The sequence below is a fragment of the Cervus elaphus genome, chromosome 24, assembly GCF_910594005.1.
Source record: "Cervus elaphus chromosome 24, mCerEla1.1, whole genome shotgun sequence".
Taxonomy (NCBI): Eukaryota; Metazoa; Chordata; class Mammalia; order Artiodactyla; family Cervidae; genus Cervus; species Cervus elaphus.
In genome coordinates, this window is record NC_057838.1 from 68,848,719 (window position 1) to 68,875,988 (window position 27,270).

Genomic DNA, 27,270 nt, shown 5'->3' on the forward strand with positions numbered 1-27,270 from the left:
AGGTGGCCCGTGTTCCGTCACTCAGTCGTCTGAGTCTTTGTGACCCCACAGACCACAGCACGCCAGGCTCCCGTCCTCCACTATCTCCCGGAGCTTGCTCAAACTCGTGTCCATTGAGTCGGCGATGCCATCCAACCATCTCACCCTCCGTTGCCCCCTTCCTTTGCCTTCCGTCTTCCGCAGCGTCGGGGTCTTATCCAATGAGTCGGCTCTTCGCGTCAGGTGGCCTGAGTCTTGGGGCTTCGGCATCAGTCCTTCTAGTGAACAGTCAGGGTTGAATTCCTCTAGGACTGCCATGGCTCACAGCTCCACAAGTCGTCCATGGAGCGAGCACACAGATCAGGACTACAATAAAGATTGGAGTTTGTTTTCCTGCAGGCTGAGACCTTAGCGTTACAGACAGAGGAATATTTTTCTGTTTAGTCGAAGAGGTATTACTTAATCTTGATAGTAGCCATTAAAAATCAGTCTGTTTTATCCAAGGGAAACAAACAAAACCCTTTGGAGTGTGACTCATGCGGCGAGAACTGGCAGGAAGGCGCTTGTTGAGAAACACGGGGGTTGCCATGGAAACACCGCTCTGGCACTGCCTGCATCAGAGCTTGGTCTTGCCCGCCTGCAGGTGAGCTGTTTTCTGGGAGTGCAGTCGAGCACTGCCCAGTTTCTGCAGGGACAGCCTGTTCTTCAGGCGGACGGCAGGCAGCTCCTGGAAATGGAGCCAAACCTCCGGTTCTGAAAAGTCGGCACTCACCTGCCTCGAATGCTGTAATAACGGGGAAAGAAGTTCAAACTGCAGGGTGGACGCTTGGCGGCCGTCCGCTGCTTCAGAGCAGGGCCTCGGGGGCCTCCTCTCGCTCCATGCTCACCACCCGTGGGGTAGACACCCCCCACGTCACAGGTGAGGCAGCTGAGGCTCAGGTCACCGTCGTGGCCAGCGCCACGCAGCTCATCGGCCGAGGGGGCGCCTTCTGCACTGGGTCCCGCTCACTCCCTCCCACCTCCTAGAACCACCTGCAGATGGGTGCCACAGGAGCCACAATAAGCCCACACAGAACAGAGTAGGTTTCCAAGTGCTAGGAATATCGAGGTGCCTTTTTTAAAAAATGTAAACCAATTTTAACTGCTAAAAGCAATACATAGGTTGCAAAAATTCATAGGTTCTAAATAAACCCTATGGCTGAATTCTTGAGATAGAAATTTCAGAAAGAATGCAAAAAAGGGGGATATGGCAAGTTCTATATCAAAAGATGTTTAGATATTTATTTTGAATTTTTATCAAAAATACAAAGATAATACAAGTTTCATTATGATGTTCCAAATGCTTGAAATATTTAACATTCTGTTCTTTAAGAACACTTGAAATTGGCAGTAACTTAAAATCTGTACTAGGAAAAAGTTACACAAATGTCAAGGATTTTGTATTTGGCCATCATCTTGTCACTGTGCTTTCCAAATGCACCTTTAGGAGCTGAGAAATTCAAAGAAACCATTGATTTAATAAGCAATAGTGAACACTATTAAACCCAGATGACTCATCCCTGGGGCTGGTTGTTTTGAACATGAAAAAAATCTCAATTTAAACAAGTCCCCCAGGACAGAGACAGATTACTCACTCACTGAAGCAGCCACCCCAGGAAGGCAGAGCAATTTCCGAATAGTCAAAGGACGCACCGTCGTTTAAGACATCGACGTTACCACATACTTTATCTTTCAAAGGGTGTGAAAGCAGTTAGGAGACTAGAAACTCTGGGAATTAACTGTGGGTGGATTTGAGTTAGGATAAAGCTGGGGACACTGAACACATAAACCACCCAGAAGCAGCCACTTGGGGCCGGGTGCTAACGGCAGAGCATGTGGTGAAAAGAGCCAGGGGAGAGCTGTCCAACACGCAGCCTCTGACGCCTGACTGTGGTTGATCTGGGGTGTGTGTGCGCGTGTGTGTGTGCAAGGGGGGTCACCATGAAGGAACACACTTGGGATAGCTGAGTAATTCAAAATCACCTTCAAGAAAACAGTGCATTTTGATGTCAGAGAAGAAAGGAAATGCCTTTCTCTCTGACGCAAAGACCCCCATCTCCTCTCAGAGGGAAAACAAGCCTTCTGCTAACACTGGTTTCAAAGAACCTGAAGCTTTGAAAACCTTCCCAGGGACCCAGAATACAGACGGGTAACTTCCTCAACCAGGTTAAGTCACAGCCCCACCGAACGTCCGTGCTCTGAACTGACTTAAACAGACAGATCACAGAGGGCTTTTGTGTAACAGTCTGAGATATGAATCATTCAGGAGGTGTTTTGTTTTTTAAGGCTTATTTGAAACAACCCCCACTTAACAACCCCCGACACAATCCCCTGTCAGGGAGTTTCGTGCAGGGACACGAAGCATAAGAAACGTAAGTAACCAGACCTTTAGAAGGTCCTGCACCCGGAAGGATTCTGCCCAACCAACAGGCGTGCGAAGCCTGACAAACACCCACCGTCATCAGGACACCCCGTGGGCCCCTGAGCACCGAGCTGAGCTGCACGCAGATGGGGTCTGCGGTGCCCGGGCCACCGTCCTGGAGTCAGCGTGGCCGCGGCTGTGGCAGGGCCGGGCACCGTCTCCAGTCTGAGCGTCACCACCTCTACAGACATCAGCTAAGAGACACGGGTGGCCACGCGGTGCCCAGAGAAGGAAAGGAGACAAGCAGGAGGGCGGAGGTCACGCTGCCAGATAGGAGCTGCCCCTGCCAGCAAAGCTGCCCGCTGGCAAGAAGGGGCGTGAAGGGCTAACTGATGGACACCAACCCGCCAGCCGTGTGCAGCCAGGGCGGGGCGCGTGTGGAATCCAGGACCCAGGCGGGTCGGGGGAGGGCGGCCTGGGTCCGAGGCGCGGGGGTGTCTGCGGGCACCACGCCTGCTCACTCCAGCTTCTTGGCCGGGACCCGAGTCCGAGCAATGATGATAGGCACCAGGGCCAGGCCAGCGATGCCAAGCGCCCACAGGGGCCGGTAGAAGAGCCAGCCGGCGGCCACGGTCAGCAAGGTCAGCGAGGTGGCCACGCAGAAGGCAAAGGCCTTCAGGCCGATGTTGACCAGGTCTCGGAAGACGGGGAACCAGTCCACTGTGGGGAGAGAGCGGCAGTCAGGGTTCCCAGGCCCCCAGCTCGGTTCCTCCGCTCCCCCGCTGGCAGCCTGCCTGTCTCTGGACCAGGTGCGGAGGGAGAGGCAGTGGTGGGACACACGGCCCGCGGCGGCCGGGACACACGAGGAAGATGGAAGATGGGCAGGCCCAGCCCAGCCCCGGCATGCGGCGTGCCCTGGGGCAGAGAGGTGCTGGCGAGCACCTCTCTGCTGCCCGACAAAGCAGCAGGGCTGAACCCCGCGGGCCTGTGCGGGCCGCCCAGCCCTTCCTGGAGGAGCCTGTCACTCACCCAAGCTGTTACGGGCCACCTGTGTGCCAGCTCCAGGGAGGACCTGTGAGGACTCGATGGACCGGAGGAGCCGCCCACCCGGAGACCCCTGCAGGCTGCACCCAACGTGGGCTCCATCAGCCCGTCTGCAGTCACCCTGCCCTGGGCCTGCGGACCGCTGAGGTAGGCCTTCTGTGGCCAGCACGCACTGGGGGACCTGCATTCAGTTCCCAGGAGGCCGGCGGTCTGGTGCCCGCCGTGACGCAGCGGCCACAGGCCGCCTGGGGGCCCATCTGGGTCCAGCCCCACGCGGGCCCGACTCGGCCCCCGTAACCAGCAGGGCTCGTGTGTGGGCGCTGGCCGGGGGACCATGCATCTCATCAAACCCCGCCCTCCTGTAGGCTGGTGCCGCTCCTAACCTCGGTTCACCCACAAGACCGCCGAGGCCTGGCAGTTAAGTTTACAGGCAGAAGGTGCCAGAACCACAATTTAAGCTCCAGGCTGAGTGCAGAGCCTCCACTCGGCCACCGCGCTGAGCCCAGAGGACAGGGACCCTGCCCGTCCTGCCGGCGGCATGGCCTCTGGGGACCCTGCCCGTGCTGACGCAGCAGGCTCTCAGAAGGTGCAGAGGGCGGGGGGTGGACGGGCGCCCTGCGGCAGCGTCCTGCGTCCCACGTCCCCCCGCACCGAGTCCTCTGTACGCTCACTCTGTCCGTCCTGACCCTGGAGGCTCAGCCTCTGGCGTGGAGTGAACCAGTCAGAGGGGAACCCCCTGAGACAGACCTGACGAGGGGGGACTGGGCCCCGAGAGCAAAGGGCCCACCCGAGGTCGTGGCCACGATGGGCCCAGTGACCACGCAGGGTGCGTTCCTGGGTGCGGTTCCACCATCTGGGGGCAGCAGCCTCCCCTGCCCCCCGCTCCTCAGTCTTCCCGCCTGTAAAATGCGCTGATCGTCTGGGGGCTGCAGCCAGACTCTCCCAGCTGGCAAGGCTAAGCGGGGGAGGGGTTTCCGGGAACCACACCCACCTGGCTGATGGGGCTCAGTCCCCCGAGTAGCCCCATCCTCCCGCACAGCAGCAGGCCCAGCACCAGTCACCCAGCCTGCGGCTGGGTCCTGAGCCGAGCGCCTGGGCTCAAGCCGGCCAATTCGGGCCCACGAGCAGCCCGGCACAGCCTCCCCCGCGCTCCAGGCCTGCTGCGCTGTCCAAGTCTCGTTCAGGGTTTGGGGGTGGGGCGTGAAGGGCGACAGCTCTTGCATGTTCCTATTTGCCAAACTCGTCACAAAACTCAGCAGGCTAGGCGTGAGGAAACCTAGGCTGGGGCAGGAAAGGAACCAGGAGCTCTCCCGGCCAGCCAGCCCCTCAGCACGGCGACGCAGCTGGGGGTGAAGGGGTGGACGCTGAGGGGATGGGCGGTGGGCAGAGCGGGGAGACTGCAGCCTCGGGGGTCAGCGTCCACCCCCGCACCCTGGGGCACTGTGAACACGTCCTGCTTCCCCGGCTCACCCGTCCCAAGGCCCTGAGGTCACGGGAGGGGCCGAGCGCACCCAGTGGGCTGCAAAGACGGAGCGGCGGTGGGGGCCAAGGAGGCCCGTCCGCCCACCTACCCAGCGTGTAGAGGATCCGCGTCATGAGGTTGAGGCCCATGAACATGGCCACCCAGCCGGCCGCCCGCAGGCCCCACGTCTTCAGTGAGTTGCTCTTCTGTTCCCGACGAAACACCTCCTGCAGGACAAGCAGGGAGGCGCGGTGGTCACACCTCACCATGCGGGGTCAGCAGCCCGCCCCGCCGGATATCTCAGGCAGCCACTGGACTAGAAGCAGCTCTCTGCAGCCTGTCCTGGGAGCGTGTGTGTGCCTGACCCTCTGTTGTGGATGGGGGTACCCAGGCCTCCCGGGGGGCGCGCCCCCGCCCTCACTCACCTGGTCCTGCACCGCTCACCCCTTCACCCGAGCTCACACTTGGCCCTGAGGGGCCTCTGCCTGCCCCTCCGTGCACAGGGCCACCCGAGTCCTGGCCCTGGCAAGAGGGGCCCTGGGCTGCGACAACTGACCCACCCGGCTCTTCACTTGGGACTCAGCAGAGAAGTCGCTCGCCACCCGCTGCCACAGGAGGCTCCTGTTAGCAGGTCTGTCACCTCCGGGCATCCGGGGGATTCTCTGCTTTGCTCACTGCTCCCTCTCTCGGAGGGCGGCCGGGCCGCACCACAAGGACACCTCACCCCTTCCGTTGCCTCCAGCCCTGGCTCTGCCTCCGTGGGGGCGGCTGGTGACCAGAGCACTGGAGGGCAATGCACAGGCGCACCGCGGCCGCTCACCTCTGCCGAGAAGTCCCCGTGGTGCAGCAGAAGCAGGGTGTCCCCCGCCTTGGTGGAGTACGGTACCAGCTGGTCACCTCGCTGCCGGGCAATCACAGTGACCTGGTCGGAGAACTCTGGCTCAGAGCCACAGGGCCATCTGCCCGGGGCCCGCGGCCGTCTCACTGTGTGCCAAGGCAGCAGGGGCCCCAGGCCGCCCAGCCCCTGCCTCTGCGTGGGCCTGGGGGAGGCGCTCCCGCTGTGCTGCTCCCTCCAAAGCCCCGGGGAGGACCCGGGGGGGCGGGGGTGACAGGGTCAGGAGCGCAGGACAAGCATTTACAGGGCAGAGGTCAGCACTCAGGGACAGCGGCTGCACAGGCCTGGAAGAACCTCCTCAGGTGCTGCGCTGAGACCCTCAGGGCCACTCCCCGCCTGGGGCCCGAGGACGTGCACACACGAGGGGGTGGGGTGTGCCCTAAGCGTGCCCTCGGGCCCGGGGGTCTGCACCCGGGAAGGGCCCCCCTCTCAGCCTGGGGAGCCGCTTACCACGTGAGCCGGGCCCAGGTCGGGGTCGTCGCCGCTCAGCCCCGCGTAGGAGAAGGAGACACGCAGGTCTCCAACCTGGGGCGGAAGAGAGGAGAGGGAGGGAGGTGGGAGTCCGAGCTGGGGCCCAGGGCGCCCCCCCGCCCACGAGGGGGTCACACCAGCCCCACTGCATGGACAGTCCCTCCCTGCAGCCTCGCCGGCGCCGGCCGAGAGCAGCCGCGATTCACGGAACCGGATGGAGCTGAAGCGGGGCTCAGACTCTCACACACTGTCGGGGGCGGGACTCCAGGGCCCCGACCTCGGCCATCTGAGCGCCCGAACCCGCTGGGTACCTCGGGGTACTTGGGGTTTTCACTGTGGTAGAAATAGTCCCCCCGGCGAATGATGTCCACATGCGGGTCCTCCAGCTTAGACAAGCTCAGCGTCTTGAAGTTGTCCACTTTGTCGATGAGCCCTGAGAGGCAGGTGGTTAGAAACACTGCGTGTCCACTGCAGCCCGTCTGCAAACCTGCAGCCTGACGGCCTTCCCAGCCCGCCCCACAAGCCCAGCCGCGCGGCCACCTGCCAGCTCACCCCCCAGGGCCTCTGCATGCCCGCTCTCCCACCCCGAGGCCCTGCTCCAACCCCGTCCTCCACAGGGCCAGCCCCTTCAGCTTCCAGTGCCTCCAGGAAGCCGTCCCCCGTCAAGCAGTGACCACAGCCCCAGGAGGGCCTTGGTCCTGGGGCCACTGGTCCCCAGGCCCAGTCACCTGCGTCCCGGCCTGGCTCCCAGCTGCCCCGCAGCATGAGGCCGGGCCGCCTGGCATGGCTGGCACCAGCTGAGGGCCAGAGCATGCGGCAGACAGGCCAGGCCCTGCTCACGTGGTCTCTCCCCTGCCCCCCGACGCTCTGACCCTAAGTGTCCTCTCTCCCTCCTCAGGTCTGGCCCAGGGCCAAGCCCCAGGAGTTTCAACGGCAGTCTCACAGCCAGGCTGTCCCCTGCAAGCCCCTCTCTGTGGCGGCCCTGCGGGGTCTGTGATGAAGCAGCCCCTCCCGGGCTCAGGAGGCCTTTTGTGCGCTGCCCTCCAGGGTGGCCTGAGGAGGGGCTCTCAGCCCCGCCTGCTCAGCCCGGCGAGGACCCACGCCCGGCAGCTGCTCCCTGAACAGGTTTCGGGGGGCTCCACACAGGTCCCCCTTCCTGGGGACACACCTACCCTCTGGCCCCAGTCCAAAAGGATGACGCTGGAGAAGTGTTGGCTGACCCCCACCCAGGGCAGCGGGAGACCCCTTTAAGCACCCAACGACTGAGGGCAGGGCCCTGGCTCCTGGGAGGCGACCGGGTGGAAGTACAGGCTCCTGGGGCCATGGTGGCTAATCTAACAGCCTGAGACTCACCCGCCGAAAGGAAAAACCTGCCGATCTGGACGAAGGGGGCTGTTGCGGTGAACGACTCCACGGCCATCGCACTGGGGAGAGAGCAGGAGCTGTTGGTGATGTGGGGCGCCAGGTGGGAGCTGCCTGGGTCCTGGGGGAGGTGCTGGGCAGGGTCGGCACCCAGGGGCCTGCTGCCAGCCCAGCCCAGCCCGGCCTCAAAATCTTGTCGTCCCCCAACCCCATCCCCTGCAGAGGAAGGGCAGCTTCCGCTGGCTTCCCGTCCCCCAGAGCCTCTCATGATCTTGCCAGGATCCCTGCCAGCCTGTCCCACCGTGCCCCCCAGCCACCAGACAGCCCGGCCATGGGCTTCACACCCTCGCCTCCAGACCCTTCCCGGCCACCAGCATCCAAGCCTCACTGGGAACGTTCAAGGCCCTTCCTGGCCCCGCCCGGTTCATCACAGCACACAGCCCACATGGGCCCTACCCAGCGTCACACCCGTATCCACACCCTCACCCCTGCCCCTGAGCTAACCATCCTCTGCCGGGCCTCTGAAGCGGGGCGTCAAGTGCGGCCACTCCGGAAAGCCCTGCGACCGTCTCCCCACGCCCACCGCTGACCACCCCTCCGGGCACTCGGCCCAGCCCCACACCCAGGCCCTGTTGGAGGGATGGTCACCCAGGGCCAGGGGCGTCAGGCCCCGCCTCTGCTCCTGGTGCTGGAGCGGGCCTCGGAGCCCCGGCCCACATTTCATCAGCCCGCGAGACAGAAGCAACTCAGCTGTATTACCCAGATGAGGACGCGGAGGCTGGGAAGCTGCCAGGGGCTGGTTCTCACCTGGGGTTTTTGTGGCCAATCTCTCGGTCAAAGTTTCTGCTGTTGACGACCTCCGACCTCCATTCTGTGTCTGTTTTGAGCAGAGGGAACAAGGCAGAAACCATGGGAAACCTCAGGTTTGAGGCCTGCCGGCCCCACGTCCTCCGATCCAAGCCTGTGACCACCCGAGGGCCCACGGGGCAGCTCCTGGAGCCTCGCTGGACAGACAGGGGAGCAGGGCTCCGAGGACCAGCACGCCAGGAGCCTGATGCTGGCTAAGGAAGGACGGGGGCCACGGGGAGCAGGGAGGGCCCTCGACTCACTGTAGGAGTACTTCCTCTCTGTCTTCACCTGCCCGTCCTCCGTGTACTCCCTGCGGGAAAACACAGGCGGCCCGAGTGAGCCCACCGCTCCCGAGGCGGCCCCACCTCTAGCCGTCTCTGGCCTAAGGCGGCCTCGGGGCTCCCAGGCCAGACTCCCCACACGGAGCAGGCTTGGTCCACATCAGCCCAGACACGTGGCAATCCCCGGGAGCCAGGCCATCCACTTTCTTCCCCCAGACACTCTGCAGGAGACCCCTGCCACCTCCAAACGAGACCATGGGCCAACCCCTGGGGGATAATCTGACATTCCTCAGAAAAGAAGACTTCCCACGGTGACCTTCAGCAGTGCTGACGTGAAGGCCGGCCGCACGTCCCCCTAACCCCGTGCCTCCCACGGCCCCTCACCTGGACTCCTCGGTCTCCACCCACTGGTACATCTCCACGTGCCGCCGCAGCTTCACAGCCGGGAGGTGGACCCCATAGTTAGGATCAGACAAGAGCTTCACACAGAAACAGGCCAGGAAAACAAAGGACAAGAACGCTCAGCTGAAGGGAAGCTAGGCTGGGGAGAAACAGGTCCAGAGGGCAGGACAGCCTGGAGAACTCCGCAGCCGCTCGCATGGGAGCCAGGGGAGCACCCGCCCCAAGAGCGGAGCCTGTGACCCAAGCTGCACGCACGGCTCAGGCTGCAAGCCCGGGGGTGCAGGGCCGGGCAGCCTGAAGGGTGTTCAGACAGGAGACCCTGCCCCAGGCACGCACGTCCATCGTCACCGCTAACACGCCTCTGTGTCAGGCTCCGGCCAAGGGCCATTGTGCCAGGAGGGGCGCTCCTGAATCAGGCCGCTCTGCAGAGCCCCCTCGGGTTGTTACAAGGCTTCTCCCCATTTGACAGAGGAAGACTCTGAGACTCGGGAGAGACAGGTCCACAGCCGCTAAGCGGTGCAGCGGGACTCACACCGAGTCTCTGTTTCCCAGGCCCAGGCCTCCAGACGACGCCCACCAGGGGCCCGAGCCCCAGCGGTCATCGAGCGTCGCCAGCCTACCTTGGACGTCCGCAGGGCCCCGATGATGTGCACCAGCCTCCCCTCGTTCTCTGGGGCCACGCTGTGGATGCTGCTGGGGGACACCACCAGCGAGAGCCCCTCGGCCAGCGAGGTCGCCGTCTTCAATGCGCGGCCCTGGGCATGCCGGAGAGCGGGGATTTCAGTTGCCGGACACCTGCTGCCCTGGGCAAGGAGAACCCAGGACGCCCGCTCTCCAGGCCTCCCCGCACCCCACGCAGCCCCACTGCGCCAGGAAGAACGGCGGCTGCCTCTGCCCTGCAGCCCTCCCCCGTTTTTCTCTAGCTTCTCCTCCCCTCCATCCGTGTGCCTCACTAGGGCTGATCACACAGCTGTTCAATGTGACCCAGGCCTCGCCAACCGCATCCTGTGTCCACTGGCCACAAGGAGTGGTTCAGAGAGGACGGAGGACACTCAGAGATCGCCCTGTGACTCTGGCTAAACAGATTCAGAAGTAGAGACGCTTCCTCTTCTCTCCGGGGCTGCTACGCTGCCTGGCTGTGACACGCGAGTTGCTGAGCCGCCTTGGCCCCACCGGGGAGAGCCCGCCGAGCCGCAGAGGGGAGGGGGCAACAGATGGGGCAGCGGCTCCTGGTGACCCAGCGTGAATGCCCGGATCCAGCTACGCCTGAGGCTGATGCTATCCCCATTTCGGGGCTTCCCTGGTAGCTCAGTTGGTAAAGAATCCACCTGCAAAGCAGGAGACCCTGGTTCAATTCCCAGGTTGGGAAGATCTGCTGGAGAAGGGATAGGCTACCGACTCCAGGATTCTGGCCGGGAGAATTCCATGGACTGTAGTCCATGGGGTTGCGAAGAGTCAAACACGACTGAGTGACTTTCACTTTTTCTTTCACCCTCATTTCAGGTACGTGAATTGATCCATCTCCCCTCCTGCTTATGTTAATCATGAGGCGGGGCACAAGAGAAAGAACTGACTAATCCAACCCTCATCCCCATAAAATCTTGACCCTTATTGCCATCTCCAGCCTCTGCGTTGCGATACTGCAGGGACCCTCACTCTGCAGAGGGACCCCGAACATCGTACCTCATTGGTGAAGATTAAGTAGAAGGAGACCAGGAAGGTCACGAGCCCCACGAACATCCCACCCGAGGTCTCGCTCAGCCGCTCCAAGAAGCCCGGCTGGGACTTGTTTGTGATTCTGACGTGATCTTTCTTGTTACTCGCGCTAGAATACTGAAAAAACACAAAAAGAAAACTGGTTTCAAAAAACAAGCTGCATTTACACTCAGCTCTTACTGAGTTTTAATTCTATATGTTAAAAGTGCACAGACTGAGTGTTCAGTTTTGACAAGTGCATAGCCATGTTCATCAACACACAAAACACGTCGCTCACCCAAAGCTCCCTGTGCCCCTCCTTGCCAATACTCCGTCTCCCCACCGCCCAGAGGTAACAGTGAGCTGAATCTGTGTCACTACGATTTAGTTCTGCCTCTTCCTGAACGTGGTACGAACGGATCACAGCACAGCATGAGCTCCTCTGTCCAGATTCGTGGACTCGGCGTAACGCTTGGGGTCATCTATGTCTGGTATCAGTAGTCTGCTCCTTTTAATAGCTGAGTAGAATTCCACATCTGTCGATTTACTCACCAGTCAATGAATACCTTGGATATTTCCAGTTCCTAGCGATTATGAACAAAGCTTCTATGAACACTCATTTACAAGCTGGTGAAATGTAATTTATATGTGAGGGCAGGACATGAAAATTCGAACGTAAAACTCTGTGCCGTGTGGGCCCCCTCCCTCCCTCACGTGCAGTCTGCGTCTGCATTACTGACCAGACCTTCTCAAAGATGGGAGCGCCTGCTCAACCGTAAGGACCCTTTCCCCTTTCTTCTGACGTCAGCAATGAAACTTCTTAACACAGCAGCGTTCTTTCTCCGCTCTGGAAGGAGCCATGGGGACTTGCTGCTCGCTTTGTACACACGCCTACCTGGACTATGTATCCCTGGTGAAGCATATGTAAAGCATCAGTATGCCATTTTCACGTACGATCCTTTGTCCCAGAAATGCTCACAACTGTGTCTTCAACTTCTAGCAGGTGGAAGTTCTCAGAGCTTCTGGGAGGCTGTCTCCAGGGTTATAATCCTGTTTGGTTCAAATAAAATGCCCTTTTTTCTTCTTGATTTGATTGTTAACTAAATTTTCATCCACATTTGATTGGCGTAGTTGGGGGACCATCAGACACATCCACCAGAGGACACCTGGAGTCCACCCCAAACCAGGCCCTGGTACAAGCACCGGTCCTTGGAGCACCACCCGCTTCTCTGCATTCCTTCGGTGCTCTCCTGAGTTCTCCTGACACCTGGACATTGTCGCTTTAAATCCCACTCTGAGTTTTACTCAAGCTGTTCCTCTTGGGACTTGGAGTCTTAAAGGGATTACTGGACCGTCTCCTAGGCAGAGACCTGGGATGTGCTTTGGGGTGAATGGGGCTCACTGGTCTTTCTTAACAGACTGACTTAAATTGGAAAGACTGTTGTATACACGGTGTGAACACACCGCCAGTGGAAGGAGACTGAGCCCGCACAGCTCCACTGAGTCCCCGTGAAGGGACACTTGCTCCTTCAGCCAGGAGCAGTTCTCAGGCGGCGGAGACCCCAGTGGAAGTGCCTGAGCATCAGTCCTCGAGACGACCAGCGGTCCCACAGGGAGCCCCACTAGAACCACTGAGTGCATTCTGCCCGCTGGGGAGCACCGTGACGCTGATCAGCCGGCACTCCCAGCACCCACAGCGGTTTTAACTGTTGGAAGGAGAAGCCGAGACACGAGAGTCAAGCCAACCCCAGGGGAACCCCTTAGGGAGCCAGACGCACATCCGTTCCATCACGGGGCCCTCAGAAAGTTGTTGAGATCCTATCTGAATCAGGCTGCCAAAGTAATAACGGGAAACCACCCCTCAAAGGCCGAACGGCCTCTTGGCTGGCTTCATGACAAAACCAATGCCCGCAAACACTTAACTCTTAAATGACCAGGAGGGAGCTCCTTAGATGTTCCAACACTGCAGAGAAAGCTGGCTTGACAAAAAATTCAGAACTTGAGGGAACAGAAGTATTGCTAGGAGAAAGCCTGAAGTTATAACCCTTGTCATGTTCTTAGGAACACAGCCCACATTGCCTTGGGTCTACTGTCTTGGCTTAATTGTTGTGGTTCAGTTGCCTTCAGTTGCCAAGTCATGTCCAACTCCTTGCAACCCCATGGACTAAAGCACGCCAGGCCCCTCTGTCCTTCACTATCTCCTGGAGTTTGCCCAAGTTCATGTCCATTGAGTTGGTGATGCCATCCAGACATCTCATCCTCTGTTGCCCCCTTCTCCTCCCACATTCAATCTTTCCCAGCATCAGGGTCTTTTCCAGTGAGTCAGTTCTTCACATCAGGTGGCCAAAGTACTGGAGTTTCAGTTTCAACATCAGTCCTTCCAATGAGTATTCAGGGTTGATTTCCTTTAGGATGGACTGGTTTGATCTCCTTGCAGTCCAAGGGACTCTCAAGAGTCTTTTCCAGCACCACATTTCTAAGGCATCAATTCTTCGGCACTCTGCCTTCTTTATGGTCCAACTCTCACATCTGTACATAACTACTAGAAAGACCATAGCTTTGACTATATGGACCTTTATCAGCAAACTGATGTCTTTGCTTTTTAAAACACTGCCTAGGTTTGTCACAACTTTCCTTCCAAGAAGAAACTGTCTTCTAGTTTCATGCTGCAGTCACCGTCCACAGTGATTTTAGAGCCCAAGAAGAGGAACTCTGTCACAGCTTCCAGCTTTCCTACCCCTCCACTTGCCATGAAGTGATGGGACTGATGCCATGATCTTAGTTTCTTCAATATTGAGCTTTCAGTCAGTTTAGTTGCTCAGTTGTGTCCAACTCTGAGACCCCATGAACTGCAGCATGCCAGGCCTCCCTGCCCATCACCAACTCCTGGAGTTTGCTCAAACTCATATCCATTGAGTCGGTGATGCCATCCAACCATCTCACCCTCTGTCGTCCCCTTCTCCTCCTGTCTTCAATCTTTCCCAGCATCAGGGTCTTTTACAATGAGTCAGTTCTTCGAATCAGGTGGCCAAAGTATTAAGCCAGCTTTTTCACGCTCCTCTTTCACCTTCGTCCAGAGGCTCTTTAGTTCCTCTTTGCTTTCTGCCTTTAGAGTGGTATCGTCTGTTATCTGAGGTTGTTGATATTTCCCCTGGCAGTCTTAACTCCGGCTTGTAGCTCATCCAGCCTGGCGCTGCATGAGGTGTGCTCTGTACGTAAGTTAAATAAGCGGGTGACAATAATCAGCCTTGTCATACTCCTTTCTCAAGTTTGAACCAGTCAGTTGTTCCACTTAAGGTTCTAACTGTTGCTTCTTGACCTGCATACAAGTTTCTCAATAGACGAGTAAGATGGCCTGTTATTCCCATTTTTTTTTCAGAGTTTGTCACAGTTTGTTATGATCCACACAGTCAAAGGCTTTAATGGAGTCAATGAAACAGAAGTACATGTTTTTTTGGAATCCCCTTGCTTCCTCTATGACCCAGTGAATGTTGGCAATTTGATCTCTGGTTCTTCTGCCTTTTCTAAGCTGGTACATCTGGAAGTTCTCAATTCAAGTACTGCTGAAGCCTGGCTTAAAGGATTCCGAGCATAACCTTACTAGCATGGGAAGTGAGAGCAATCATTTGATAGTTTGAACATTCTCTAGTACTTTTCTTCTTGGGAACTGGGATGAAGATTGACCTTTTTTTCTTCTTTCCAGTTTTAGAGTCTATTTGGCTTAAGTAGTAGATTCAAAAGAAAAAAGGGGTGTGTATGTGTGTGTGAAAACAGATCTTTGTAAAACTCAAGCAAGACAGCTATTTCTGTGTGTATCTGGATACATGTATGTCTGTATATACAAGTATGATCCATCTCTAACTTCAGCGGTTACTATCAACATTAATGTAAAAGAGTTCTACTTAATTGACTTAAAAGTAAATGTTTACAAATCAAATATTTCACTTAAACTAGCCCAAACTGTCAAAGGATCACATAATCTAGGATTAATCTTTAATGGAAGAAAATAAGTTAAAATTGATGGTCTAATTAATACAGACATGGCTTTACAGTCATCATTAAGTGTAACGTTTTAACTGTACCCAGGTTTCCTGAAAGTTAATATGCTCACATTATCGTGGTTATAAAATGTGTCAACAAGAAAATTAACTTGGTATGGTAACATTTTCATAAATAATGAGTAAGTTTTGGGGTGAATTCTTTAAGAATAATTTTCTTTTAGGGTATGTGTACCTGAAAACAGGGCTTCCCTGGTGGCTCAGTTGGTAAAGAATCCGCCTGTGATGCAGGAGGCCCTGGTTTGATTCCTGAGTTGGGAAGATCCCCTGGAGAAGGGAAAGGCTACCCACTCCAGTATTCTGGCCTGGAGAATTCCATGGACAGTATAGTCCATGGGGTCGCAAAGAGTCAGACACAACCAAGCGACTTTCACTTTCACACCTAAAGACAAATTTCTCCCAATTTGGGGGGATTTGAAATTTTAGAGTTATCGACTTCTGCTAAATTAAGTCAAATGATGGAATTCACTGAATGTCTAGTTCATTTTCTTAATAACAAAATACTGAAAGAGTAATTGCTAAATAAGTCTTTAATTACCTACTTTAATGGCAACCCACTCCAGTGTTCTTGCCTGGAAAATCCCATGGACGGAGGAGGCTGGCGGGCTACAGTCCATGGGGTCGCAGAGTTGGCCATGACTGAAGCAACACACACACAGAGACTAAACATGTTTGAGACTATGAATAAATATACTCTGCGCTTTACTCAAAGACTGACTATAAAGTAACATATATTTTTAAAAATTAATTTTAAAAAGGGAACCCTGAGAAAAGTTTTGTACATGGCCAGGACTTACTAAGATCAGACTGAATTTAATTAAACGAATGAATTTTAATAATAAAGGTAAAATGGTGAAAACCAACTTTTTTCTCTGTGAAGAGGACAAAGCCTTCTCAAAATACTGCTTTTGGTAAAGATCATAAAGTTTCTTCACCTCTAACTTATCTGCTGTAGCTTTCTGTTATTTACTTTTGAAATCTTTTTATCATCACTTTGGTTAAGTGAATAAATATTGTTTCATAGTGACTTATGATCCTACTTAGTCAAACATTTAAAACTTTTTGTTATCTTTCACAAACTTCCTCAAATCAAATTCTTAATGAAGCTTTTTTGACCTCCACCTAACTTTGGGATGCTTCAGAAAACCCCTGAATATCTCAAAGAGAAATATTAATCTAACTGGGCCCATTTGATATGTTACATTATATGGGAAACACGGAGTAATGATAAATTCTTAGGTCATATTGTGTGGATAAATATATTAATATAAGCATTCTAGAAATTGTAGGAATTTCTTAAAATTGGAAATCTCCTGGTATGTGTCACTCATGATTCTAGCTACTCTCTTAAAATGTTGTATGCTGTAGAAATGGTTTCCTTGACAACTATATTGTAATCAAGTCTTTAACCCAGATTTTAAGTCTTTTGTCATTTATACACAGTTATGTCTCCACAGTAACTGACGCTTTCACAAAACTGTTTCATGACTTGCTTTAGGCTCTCAAGCTAAACTGGACTCGGCAGCCAAAGGACTTCCTCCTGTACAGGGGCTGCCCCAGTCACAGCTCTCCCGTGAGGCCACCGCACACCAGAACAGGGCTCCCTGCTCGGTCTCTGGCCGCACTCAGGAGAGCTTCTTTCTCACCCTCACCGCCCTCAGCACTGCTCTGGGAGCGTCGAGCTTCCCGTGGAGTGTCGCTGCTTCGCGCTACCTGGGTTCCATGTGAGAACCCTGACCTGCAGCTCTGCTTCTGGAGCCACAGGAAGAAAACAGCCTCGACTGCATTTTGTGAACCGGTTAGTTCATCTTCTTGTTCCCGGGAACCCGTATCGATAACGCTGATCTGACTTAATTTACAGACGGTCCTACTTAAGGGAGGAGCAGGGACGTTACCGAGATGGACGTGCAGTAACGCCCACAGTGGACATCACTAAAAGCTGTCATTTACCAGAAACAAAGCAGAAGCTGAATGAACTGCCTTAACTCTAGCTAACGACCCCGTGGCACCATCTACGCTGCCAGCCGCTGTGCCTCAGGAGTGACACACGACTTGGGAATGCTATGGAAACAGTGAGGTGTTTAACCTCGTCAGGACAACCTAATAAAAGAAAAGTAGAAGAGTTATTGTTATACAACTGCCGAAACAGTTAGTAACTACTGAAAACACTGGGCATTCTCATTCAATGCTATGGAAGCTAAAGGCAATCAGCTCACTGAGGCCATGACGCTGCCCCATCTTCATGTGAAGATTTAAATCCTCATGCGGTCCATCCTCCAGAATGTCCACTGCTCTCAGGGAAGGCTCCTAACCCAGCAGAAGCGTTCCTCCCACAGGCTCACGAAACTGACACTACAGAAGAGAAACAAACACGGCCCTGAAGAGGGGAATTTTGACCCCACCACCCAAATGCGGTTTAGACCTAATTTAAAAAGCAGACAACACACAGCCTCACGCCTGGGCACAACTGCCGTGACTCCAGCATGTATCTCCTTTAACTCACCGTGCACCTGGGAAAACGGTTCCTGGGGAAAACAGTATTTTCGGAAACTTTCCCCCATGGTGGCTCAAGGGACACATTACATTATTGCCAGGGTCTTATTGAGACACTTAAAAAAAAAAATTGGTAACAAGTTCTTTTTACAGTCAGCTTCCAGAAAACCCTACAGATCACGGATTATGACAGAAATTTTGTCTATTGGAAAGGACATCAAATAAATGATTCTTTGCAACCACGACAGACAGCAGTTGCCTTATCTGTTGTTAACTTATCTCTGCTCAGCCAAACTGAACATTAATTCATGGATTCAAGTCTCTCATTTTGAAAAGGCCCCTCCACCTGAATGGACTTCGACCCCTGTTTCTACACCCAGCTTCCTCTAACACAAGCATCACCAATGGTCTTGACTTTCCAAGCCATATGGAAACGTCAGTGGAGCCATTTGCTGCAGGAAGACAGGTGACCATCAGCCATTATGATGATTACAATGGCAAACACTCCAGTCTATCAGAAGCCAGTCCTGCAACAGCCAAGGAGGTGGGTGCTCTCACGACTTCATTTCAGAGATAGGAAAACGGGGTCAGCACTTACGGCACCAGTCCACATCACACAGCCTCTAAGAGGCGGACTCAGGATTCATATCCGGGCAGACTGGGGGCCACTCTCTACCACTCTACTCCTGACTGCCTTCCTCACGCCTAGGGCCACAACAGGAGCTGAACACTGGGAGCCCGAGGCAGGCATGCAGGGCAGGAAAAGAAGCCAGTCCCCAACTTGGGTGCAGGAAGGCCTGGCTTCCTCCTGGGCCTCACCCCAGCCACCCCTAACAGCCAACATCAAGACAAGGGGCTCAAAGATGGCCTTGAAGAGAAGAAAGAAGGTGATCCTCAGGCTGGCATGACACACCCGGCCCACTAGACCAAATTCCCAGTAAACAAGGACGGTGGTGATTTCCTCCCCGCCCTCTCCCCTACTCCAGGCTTAGAAGCAATGAGCTTCTAAGTGCATCGGGAACAGAGGCTGACCTACAGGCCCTGAAAATCACCTCCTGTGTAACCCTGGGTAAGCTTCTACCCCTCCGATCCTGTTGACTCATTTATAAAGCACAGATGTCAACAGTAACTCCATTACTGGACGGAGGTTACAGTGATTAAGAATCCTGTGTCCTTCCTGCTCCAGCCCACCATCTTCAAATCTTTCTTCGGCACGGGGCCTCCCAGTCCCTGTAAATGTGCACCCCACTACTGGGTGAATCAACGAAGGTTTGGTGGCAGAGGATACCCAAATTCATCTACACTCCTTGGCAAAGATCAGGACCCTATGTACCCAAGAGGTTCTCCGCCCATGAGGACTGAAGATAAACTGGTTTTTAACATATTAAGTACCTACGGTGCGCCAGGCGCTGTGCTAAAACCACAGTCTTCCTTAAACTTCACAGTAACTCAGCCCGTGAGGAAACAAAAATCCCAAGAAATTAAGGCCACATAACTTCTGAAGAAGAATCTGGATCTTTCCCCAGGTGGGCCTGACGCCAGAGCCTGCCACACCTTCACATGACCCACCAAGCTGGCTGTGGGGGCCCTGGGCAAGCGCGCTTCCCTGCTGGGAAGTTCGCATCTGTAAGATATCGTGGTGGTGGTCTGGGGGCACGCCTGTCTCCTGACATAGACCAGGCACACCCCTCCCCCGCCCCCGCAGACACTGATCTGGGGGACCGCCACCAGGGGCACCACTTAGGGCTTCTCCGCCTCCCGAACAACGAAACCAGGCAGGGTGTACTGGGGCTGCGGGTGACGAAACCCTGGCTTCTCAGGGGGTGTGGGAGACAGAAAGGACGCTTGGGGACAGAGGAGGAGCCTGGAAAGGGTGTAACAGAGCTGCGGAGAGTGGCTAGGACACTCAACCAAAGCAAGAGGGAGGGAGTGCCCGGCCTGGCAGGGCTCCGAGCTGGCTCCAGACACTCACAGAGAAGCGGAGCCTGAGTCACCAGCTCCTTCTTCGTCCAACACCCTGGTGAGACGTGCCCCTCAGTTTGTTGAATGAATGTTTGGCTTAAACAGAAAGGTTCCTGAAAAAGGCTGGCTGCTGGCAGGAGGCCAGCAGCCTTTCCAGGGGCACCACCTTCAGCGAGGGGCTCTGCAACTAAACCCCTGCTAGGAGGACGTGCGCCCGGCCGTAGGGAAATGCCCTCCTCTGCCCGCCTCCCTGAAGTCTCCGCTCCCCACCTAGCCGGCGCTCCTGTGCGTAACAGCCCCGGTTTTACATACCCCGCTGGGCACGGAGCTCACCGCCCGCCCCGGACAGCACGTCGCTGGACAGCTCCACCCGGGCGGATCGGTTTCCCCACCGCCCCCGTGGACTCGCCACCTCTCGCGGCCCCGTCCGGCCCTCCAAGTCCGCACACGTGACAACCCCGAGGGTCCAGGAGGGAACCGGGAACGAAGGAAAGGGCTGCGGGGAGGGGCCGCGCACCAGAGGACCCCGAGCCGGAGCCACGGACCACAGGCCCGGTCCCCAACACCGCGGGACCCAAGGAGTCGGGCCGGGCTGAGCAAGACAGACGGCACAGCTGCCGGAAGGCGCGAACAGGGGTGTGAGAGGGAGGCGGGCGGGCTGGACGGAGGGGACCGCCGAGCAGGGAGCCGCCACACGGCCGCGGGAAGAGGGGGCCGGAGGACCGGGAGGCCTGGGTGTGGCCGGCGGACCAGGAGACACTCACGTTCGCGGCCATGGTGGGGCCCGGTCGCAGCCCGCCTCGCTCGGCTCAGCGCGGAGTAGGGTTTACGGCCGCAGCACTGAGTCCGCGACCTCTCGCCCGCCGGAGAGCTGCAGACAGCGGCGCAAACCCAGAGCCCGGGACGCGCCACAGAGCTACCGCCCAGGACGCCCAGGCTTTTTTGGCTCTCGCTCGCCGTGCCGTACTGCCTCCTGGGAAACGTAGTCCTGGGTCGGGTGCTTTCCGAAAGTTGCAACCCACCGACACCTCACTGACGAGCCCGCGCACTGCAAGCCATTCTGGGAAATGTAGTTCCTACTGTCTGGGGCGTGGCCGCGAGGCGCGCAGCCTGCCGGGAAATGTAGTTACCGGCTGAGAGCGCCGAACTGGAAGCGCCAAGGCAGGCGCGCGGCGGGCAGGCCTGGGGGGCGGGTCCGCGCGGGCCTCCGAGCCGTCCGCCCCGCCGCGGAGAGGTCACGGCGTGAGGCCGCCGCCGCGATCGCCGCGAGGTCGGAGTGCCGGGCTGCATCATGGCCTACTGCCGGCAGGAAGGTAGGAGGGCGGGCTGCGTGGAGACGGCCTCCGAGGGCCTGCAAGGGACACGCGGTCCGTGCAGCACCCCCCACTGAGGGCGCGGGGCACAAGTTCTTGGGAGGAGGGTGCGGGTTTGCGGCGGGGTCGCCAGCCCCACTTTTCGGATGAGAAAACGGAGGCCCGCGGAGGAACAAGGCTTTCCCGGGTCGCCGAAAGACTCGAACCCGGAACTCGGAGGGAACAGCACGTGGGGGGACTCGTAACCTAGGCCCGGGGGTTAGGGCGGCGCGAGTGCGCTGCCTGAGGCTGGTAACGGGAAATGCGCTGATTACTAGTTATGTTGCTACGCCGCTCGCCACACACCACGTGTTCCCGTTTGCACCGCCTCTAACTGTCCCGGAAGGTCGCCCCTCGGTGGGCGCGGTGCTGGCGGTGGGAGTGCCGCCGGCGGGCACGGGTCAGGCCCTGCTCTTAACCCAAGAGTAAACCAAGACGCAGAGGTGACTTGGCTGAGCCACGCGGCCGGCTACTCGCGGAGCTGAGGTTGGAGACTCGCGGTCTGATTCCAGAGCTTCCCCGTCTGGTGCCCAGTGGACTCCAGGGAGCCCTCCGCTGGGAAGACATCCCGCAGAAAAAAAACAAAAGTTGGTCCCCGCCTGCGGTTTCTCACCTAGGAAGTCTCCAGCCCGCGGTCTGAGGGCCTCCCCGCGCAACCATGAACTGTCCCTGAGCTGACACCCAAACCCTCCAGGCCCAGTTGTCCAGTCTTGTAAAGAGAAGTTAGCCTTCATTCATTCCGCAGATATTCATAAAGTACCTTCTCCATGCCAGGTGAAGGGGAGGGTGGATATCGGGGACTATGACGTTCCAGAGAGAAGTGGAACTCCCTGGAAACTCTAGTGAATACTCCAGCTCACTCAGTCATTTCAGGAAATCCTGAGCCCAGAGGTGGAGGTGACCTGCCCAAGGTCATGCTTCAGTTAGGAGAAGCCTGTCAGGCTTCAGCTCACAGCTCGATTTAAAATGCTAAGCCTTTTACCAGTGGCCTCCCCTGGTGCCTCAGATGCCAATGCAGGAGACTGGAGTTCAATCCCTGGGTGGGGAAGATCCCCTGGAGGAGGAAGGTGAAAGTCGCTCAGTCCTGTCCCACTCTGTGGGACCCCATGGACTATACAGTCCATGAAATTCTAATAAATGGCAACCCACTCCAGTATTCTTTCCTGGAAAATCCCATGGACAGAGCAACATTCCATGGGGTTGCAAAGAGTTGGACACGACTGAGCAACCAAACAACAGTTTCTCAGTACCCCATTCTGCTTCTGGAACCCTCCTTCCCTGGGTCACAAAGCCATAATACTCAGTGATGTCTCTGAGAAGTAGTTTCCATTGATTGATATTGAATTTTGCCATGAGCAGAAGTCCTCTGTCCTCACCAGTTTGTAAGAGACTAGGTCTCTTTTTATTTCATCTTTCTGAGTCTAATTTACTGCTTTATGTAGCAAATTTTTTTTTTTGGCCTTCTGGGTATAATGAGGCTATAATCCTCATTCTTGTGGGTTTCTAGGAGTCGCATGTTATCTGGGAAGCAGAGCTAAGTGTTCAGACCTGTATCTTTTCCTGGATCAAAGATCTCTTTCTTTGGGGATAAGAATTAAAAGCACTCACTTCAGGCCTTGCCTAGTTTTTACCTATCCATGCCACTGTCCCCTCGGTCCCGTTTTCTATGCATGGATTCTTTATGCTTCCCATGGGACTTGGAGAACCAACCCCAGCGCCGTCCTGATGAAGGCTTATGTGATCGAGGCCTGGCCTGGCTCCTGCTGGTCGCTACGCGCCTGTGCTGTGCAGCCAGGCTGGCCTCTGGCTGTTCCCTTTGCCTGGTGCATCCCTCCCCCAGCTCTTCTCACGGCTACTGGCTACTTCCTCATCCTTTAAGATTCCGTGCAGATGCCACCTCCTCAGTGAGGTCTTCCCTGGCCTTTGTGTCTTCCACAGCCTAAACTCTCTGAAATTACCTGGTGTATTTTTGTTCTTTCGGCTTGTCTGCGTTGCAGCAGGCTGAGAGCATTAGATGGGCCACATCCCCTGCAGCGTTACCCAGTGAACCGGTACACACGGCTGCCCTTTTCTGAGGGAATCGCTTGCCCATGCACTTGACTTCAGGGGTCCGCCCCCCAGCCTTGGGGTCGAAGGCCGTAGCTGGTCATTCAAGGTGTTAGGCAGCATGGACTCAGGCTGGCTCCCTGGCCCAGGGCCACGTTGCTCCCGTCTTTGTTCCCCCTTTTCTAGTGCTGGTCCTGCTCTCTCCTGTCCTGTGAGCAGACAGTTACTGGCGCCTGTGATGTGCCAGCCCCGATCACATGGCAGAGGTGGAGGCAGTGGAGGGGGCAGGTTGGATGTGCCAAGAGATGATGTGTTCTAGGGGAAATGAGACCACCCAAGCGAGGTTTTATTTTCTCCTGTAACCTACTTCATGGTGATAGCCATCCATCCTCCATACTCTGCTGGGTCTGGGGTCTTCATGTCTGAATTCAGGGTTCATTTCCCCATTCATTTTCCAACAAATACTGATTACTCACTCTGTCGTGCGCTGTACTAGGCTCTGGGACAGACACATCCTTGCCCGTGAGGAGCTGACATTTCAGTCGGGGAGGTGGGTGGTGAACAGACATGTAACTGGGGGTGAGAAAAGGCGGGTTAAGGGCAATGGGGAGAGATGAAGGAAGATGCCATCTGAGCAGGAGGGCTGAAGTCAGGGAGACGTGGCTATGAGGGATCTGAATACCCTCCTGGACGACAGAATGGCCTGGCGGCTCCCCGAGGTAGGCATGTGCTCAGCATCTTTGCGTAGAAGCAAGGAGATGCTGAATGGAGGGAGTCCTGCAGGTGAGGGATGTGGGTCTTTGCAGATGGACTTGAAGGCAGAGCCCGCCGGGTGGAAGAGGGAGGGGGGAGAGGAGGACGGGAGTCAGTGTGGCTGCAGAGCACGGCTGCAGACCCGGGGTGTCGGCGTGCCTCGCCGCTCCGTCCTTCCTCCGGTCCTCAGCCACCCCGAGCTCCTGCTTTCAGGGCCCCGGGGCCTCCGACTGCCAGTCCCGCCAGGCTCTGGGGCCTGCCCCTTCGGGGGACTCTGCGGGACCTTTCTTCAGTCTTCCAGGCAAGAGCACTGCTCTACCCACTTTCCCACTTCCAGTCCTCACCGGCATCTCCAGCCCCGTTCTCTCTTCCCAGAGATGTTTGTCATTTGATGCCACTGAAAAAGTTACTGTGTTTTGAGCAGAATTTCAGGTGCACCGAGAAACTCACTTCACTTCCTTGTTTTCCGGAGTCTCTTGACCCTTGCCCGAACCAGGGAGGGAGATGGGCTGAGCTGGGAGGTGCCTGAGGTCACATGGCTGTTGTGTGCCTGAGCCCCGGTTTGAAGCCCAGCCCCGAGCCTCTGGGATGCTGACGGCACCGGGAGCCGGACCCTCCCGAGCCGGCCTTACCTCTCCTGCGCGGGGCGGCGCTTTGCTCTTCCCGCACCTGGTGTCGAGCCCTGACTGTTACCTGTCTGTTCAACCAGCATGAGGACCATCGGGCACCAGGGCTGGGGGTACAAAGACAAGTCACTGTCCAGGCTTGCACCCCTTGGCTCTGGGCCGAACACCAGCCTCCGCACTGGGCTGGGCCCGGCTGAGGTCTTGGTTAACAAACTGTCAGGGCTGAGCTGAGCAGTCTGTCAGCTTGTGTCTTCTGCTTAGCACAGCACTTCTGTGGGCTGCTTTTGAGTGTTCCGAACTCTGGTCGGAATCACTGAGGTCTTTAGGTTCTTCAGCGTGCCCCCGGGCCATGTGGGACAAGCCGCCCTCTCTGAGGTCACGTGTGGGGTGCTGGAGCAGACACCCCGGGTGTTCTGGAGCGGGCCGTGGCCTTGTGCGTGGGGAGTGGCAGCTGTCATCGCTGTCGCCGCCTGGGAGACATTGAGGGGAGGGCGTCCCGCCCCCGCACTGTCCTCACCCGCATACCTCTCTGAGCTTCATACGGCCACCCTGGTGCTCTTCCCAAGCCTCTGCCGGAGGAGCCTGGCGGGCGGGGTGTCATCTGAGGGCGCCTGCTGGCAGGCCCCTCGGGGCCTGAACGAGGTGCTCACAGGCCACGGGACGGAACAAAGCTGTGGGGCCGTGGGAGTTCCGAGCAGGGCGAGGCCGGCCTGTCAGGCGTCAGCAGGCTTCGGGACTGAGGGCAGCTGCATCTGAGGGCGGGGCGTCTCGTCCCCCTCCCCCCACTCCAGCCACAGGCACATGGTGCACTGGGGGCCGCTAGACGGCCCCCCAGCTCGGTAGCGAGGGGGTCCCCAGGGGGAGCGCATCAAGGTTTCAGGTGGGACAGGCTTCACACGAGGCTTCCGTGGCTGCTTGGGTTCAGGCTGAGTCACAGCTCCTGGTGCAATGTGGCGCTCTCTGTTCTCCAAACTCTAGGGAAGGATCGAATCATATTTGTGACCAAAGAAGACCATGAGACTCCAAGCAACGCAGAGCTGGTGGCCGATGACCCCAATGATCCGTACGAGGAGCATGGTGAGCGCAGGGCCGGGGTTGGGGGGCGGCAGTCTGATGTTCTGGCCATGGCTGGGTGTCCACCTTGGCCACCTGCTCCCAGGACACGAGTGTGTCTCCCTCGGGTGGGAGGGGCCGTGTGCTGACCTGGCCATCAGGCCAGACCTAGGAGTTGCTTCTGAGCTTTGAACGGTTTTCCACTTTGTCAAAGTGGAGCTTCAGTGCTCTGACACGCCCCGCCCCTTGGACACCGTCCAGCCTCACTTTTTCCAGTCCTCACGCTGTGCTGAGCTGAGAGCAGCCGAGGAGCAGGACGGGCTTGAAGGGAGGGCGTGGGGGTCCCGACCATTTGTGTGGAAGGGGGAGACCAGGACTCGCCCTTCAAGCCTTTGGACTAAACGGTTTCCCCCGTGTAGTCCTGAGTACAGGCATGGCCACAGCCCCGGGGGCGGCTTCGCGCACCCGGCAGAGCTGCACTGGAGAAAGCCGCCCACGGTGACTTCTGTCCAACTGAGCCGGGAACGCTCGGTGGGTTTGTGCTGGGAGTTTAAGCCCCATCCCGAGGGAGAAGCAGGGCCGCGGCCAGTGTCGGCCAGGCAGCAGTTTGTCTTACCATTATGCCTGTGAGGCTGGGCTTGGGTTTGCTTTTTTTGAAACCTGTCTCACTTCCTTGCCCATCTTCCCGTCCCAGGACTGATCCTGCCAAACGGAGACATCAACTGGAACTGCCCATGCCTTGGGGGGATGGCCAGTGGCCCGTGCGGGGAACAGTTCAAGGCAGCCTTTTCCTGCTTCCACTACAGCAAGGAGGATGTCAAGGGGTCGGACTGTGTAGACCAGTTCCGGGCCATGCAGGAGTGCATGCAGAAGTACCCAGACCTCTACCCCCAGGAAGAGGAGGAGGAGGAGGAGGAGAAGCCAGCAGACCCCTTACAGGAAGCAGCTGCCTCCGAGGCCAGTGCAACCAAAGAGGAGGCGGCGTCGAGCTAATGATGGCCGGGGCACTGGGCTCCAGCCGCCTTCAGAGCCCAGACGAACGTCTCCAAGAACGTGTCTTTTCCCTCCGTTCCGTGCACTGTAATGTACAAAATAAGTTATTGTGCTGTTGGGGTCTTGGCCCCTTGCCGTATATACACTGAAAAACGGGGTTGTGTGTATGTGTGTCTCACACGAACCTGTTGGTGAATGTCGCTGCCACTTTTGAGTCCTCAGATTGTCCTGAATTTTGCCACTTGGAAATAACGTGCTGAATCATCTCAGCAACCAGAAATCACTATCTGGGAGTGACTCTTGTGAGTGAGCTGATTTGTTTTGATTCTTCGTGTTCCTTTTAGTAGATTTTATACCCAGTTGGAAAGTGAAATAGAAACAGAATGTTTTCCCTTACAAATGCTGGAGTGGGGCCATTCCTTGTAGCAGAGGTGAGGCGATCAGCCCTCGAGTGTTTGAGGAGGCAGTATGCTTCGTTTCTGGTTCCTTCTGGTTTCCAGTTTTGCCTTGAGCTCCAGGTTTTCTGCGGTTAGAAAGCAGAGCTTTGGACTCTGAGTGAATCCCTTTGTAAGTGAAAAGCTCTGCTCTGGGACCGCCTTCACACTGGTTCTGTCTCAGCTTGTCCGGATGCAGTGCTCCTGAGAGGTGGGGACCTAATCATTACCAGAGTGCGAGGCAAGAGAGGAAACGGTGTCAATTAAAAGGAAAACATGGTTTTTACCTGATTGCGAGCGTGGCTTCTGTTTTTACTAATTAAAATATTTCTGATACAAGGAAATAGGAATTGTGAAAAACTCAATTGAAATTCTCTGAAGACACCGGTAGATCAGTCTGAGTCAAGTTTTCCGTGTTGCATTCAAACAAAGCTCAGGTGATTTTGTCTGTGAGCAGATGCTCTCACATGGGCATCGCTGTCAACGTTTCTGTTGCATTTGTCAGAAGTGAGTCACAGCCCACAGTGCCCAAGGGACATGGGGACACAGCACAGGAGGCTGCCTCTGACACCAGACAGTAAGCCTGCAGGCCCGGCTCAGGGCGAGGGCGTGGGGGCACGAAGCTGGAGTGGCCAGGCTTGGAAGCCGTGACACCTGGA

At 56.5% G+C, this 27,270-nt stretch overlaps 2 protein-coding genes across 3 annotated transcripts; one reads left to right on the forward strand and one right to left on the reverse strand.

Moving 5' to 3' along the window:
• Positions 1 to 1,233: 1,233 nt before the first annotated feature.
• On the reverse strand, positions 1,234 to 20,331 carry TMEM43 (transmembrane protein 43). The gene is made up of 12 exons (XM_043887021.1): positions 20,119 to 20,331; positions 10,830 to 10,979; positions 9,767 to 9,901; positions 9,129 to 9,223; positions 8,724 to 8,773; positions 8,422 to 8,491; positions 7,606 to 7,676; positions 6,564 to 6,685; positions 6,232 to 6,306; positions 5,707 to 5,808; positions 4,996 to 5,113; positions 1,234 to 3,100 (listed from the first exon to the last, which is right to left on the reverse strand). Exons 1-12 carry the CDS (start codon positions 20,128 to 20,130, stop codon positions 2,898 to 2,900), a joined length of 1,203 nt encoding a protein of 400 aa, XP_043742956.1. The 5' UTR covers positions 20,131 to 20,331; the 3' UTR covers positions 1,234 to 2,897.
• A 132-nt stretch (positions 20,332 to 20,463) lies between these two features.
• Positions 20,464 to 26,902, forward strand: CHCHD4 (coiled-coil-helix-coiled-coil-helix domain containing 4). Of its 2 annotated transcripts, none has more exons than XM_043887022.1 (3): positions 20,464 to 20,667; positions 25,110 to 25,208; positions 25,879 to 26,902. In XM_043887022.1, exons 1-3 carry the CDS (start codon positions 20,646 to 20,648, stop codon positions 26,175 to 26,177), a joined length of 420 nt encoding a protein of 139 aa, XP_043742957.1. In that variant the 5' UTR covers positions 20,464 to 20,645; the 3' UTR covers positions 26,178 to 26,902. The 2 variants fall into 2 exon arrangements, with proteins under 2 accessions (XP_043742957.1, XP_043742958.1); XM_043887023.1 differs by lacking the exon at positions 20,464 to 20,667 and adding an exon at positions 20,738 to 21,480.
• Positions 26,903 to 27,270: the final 368 nt, after the last annotated feature.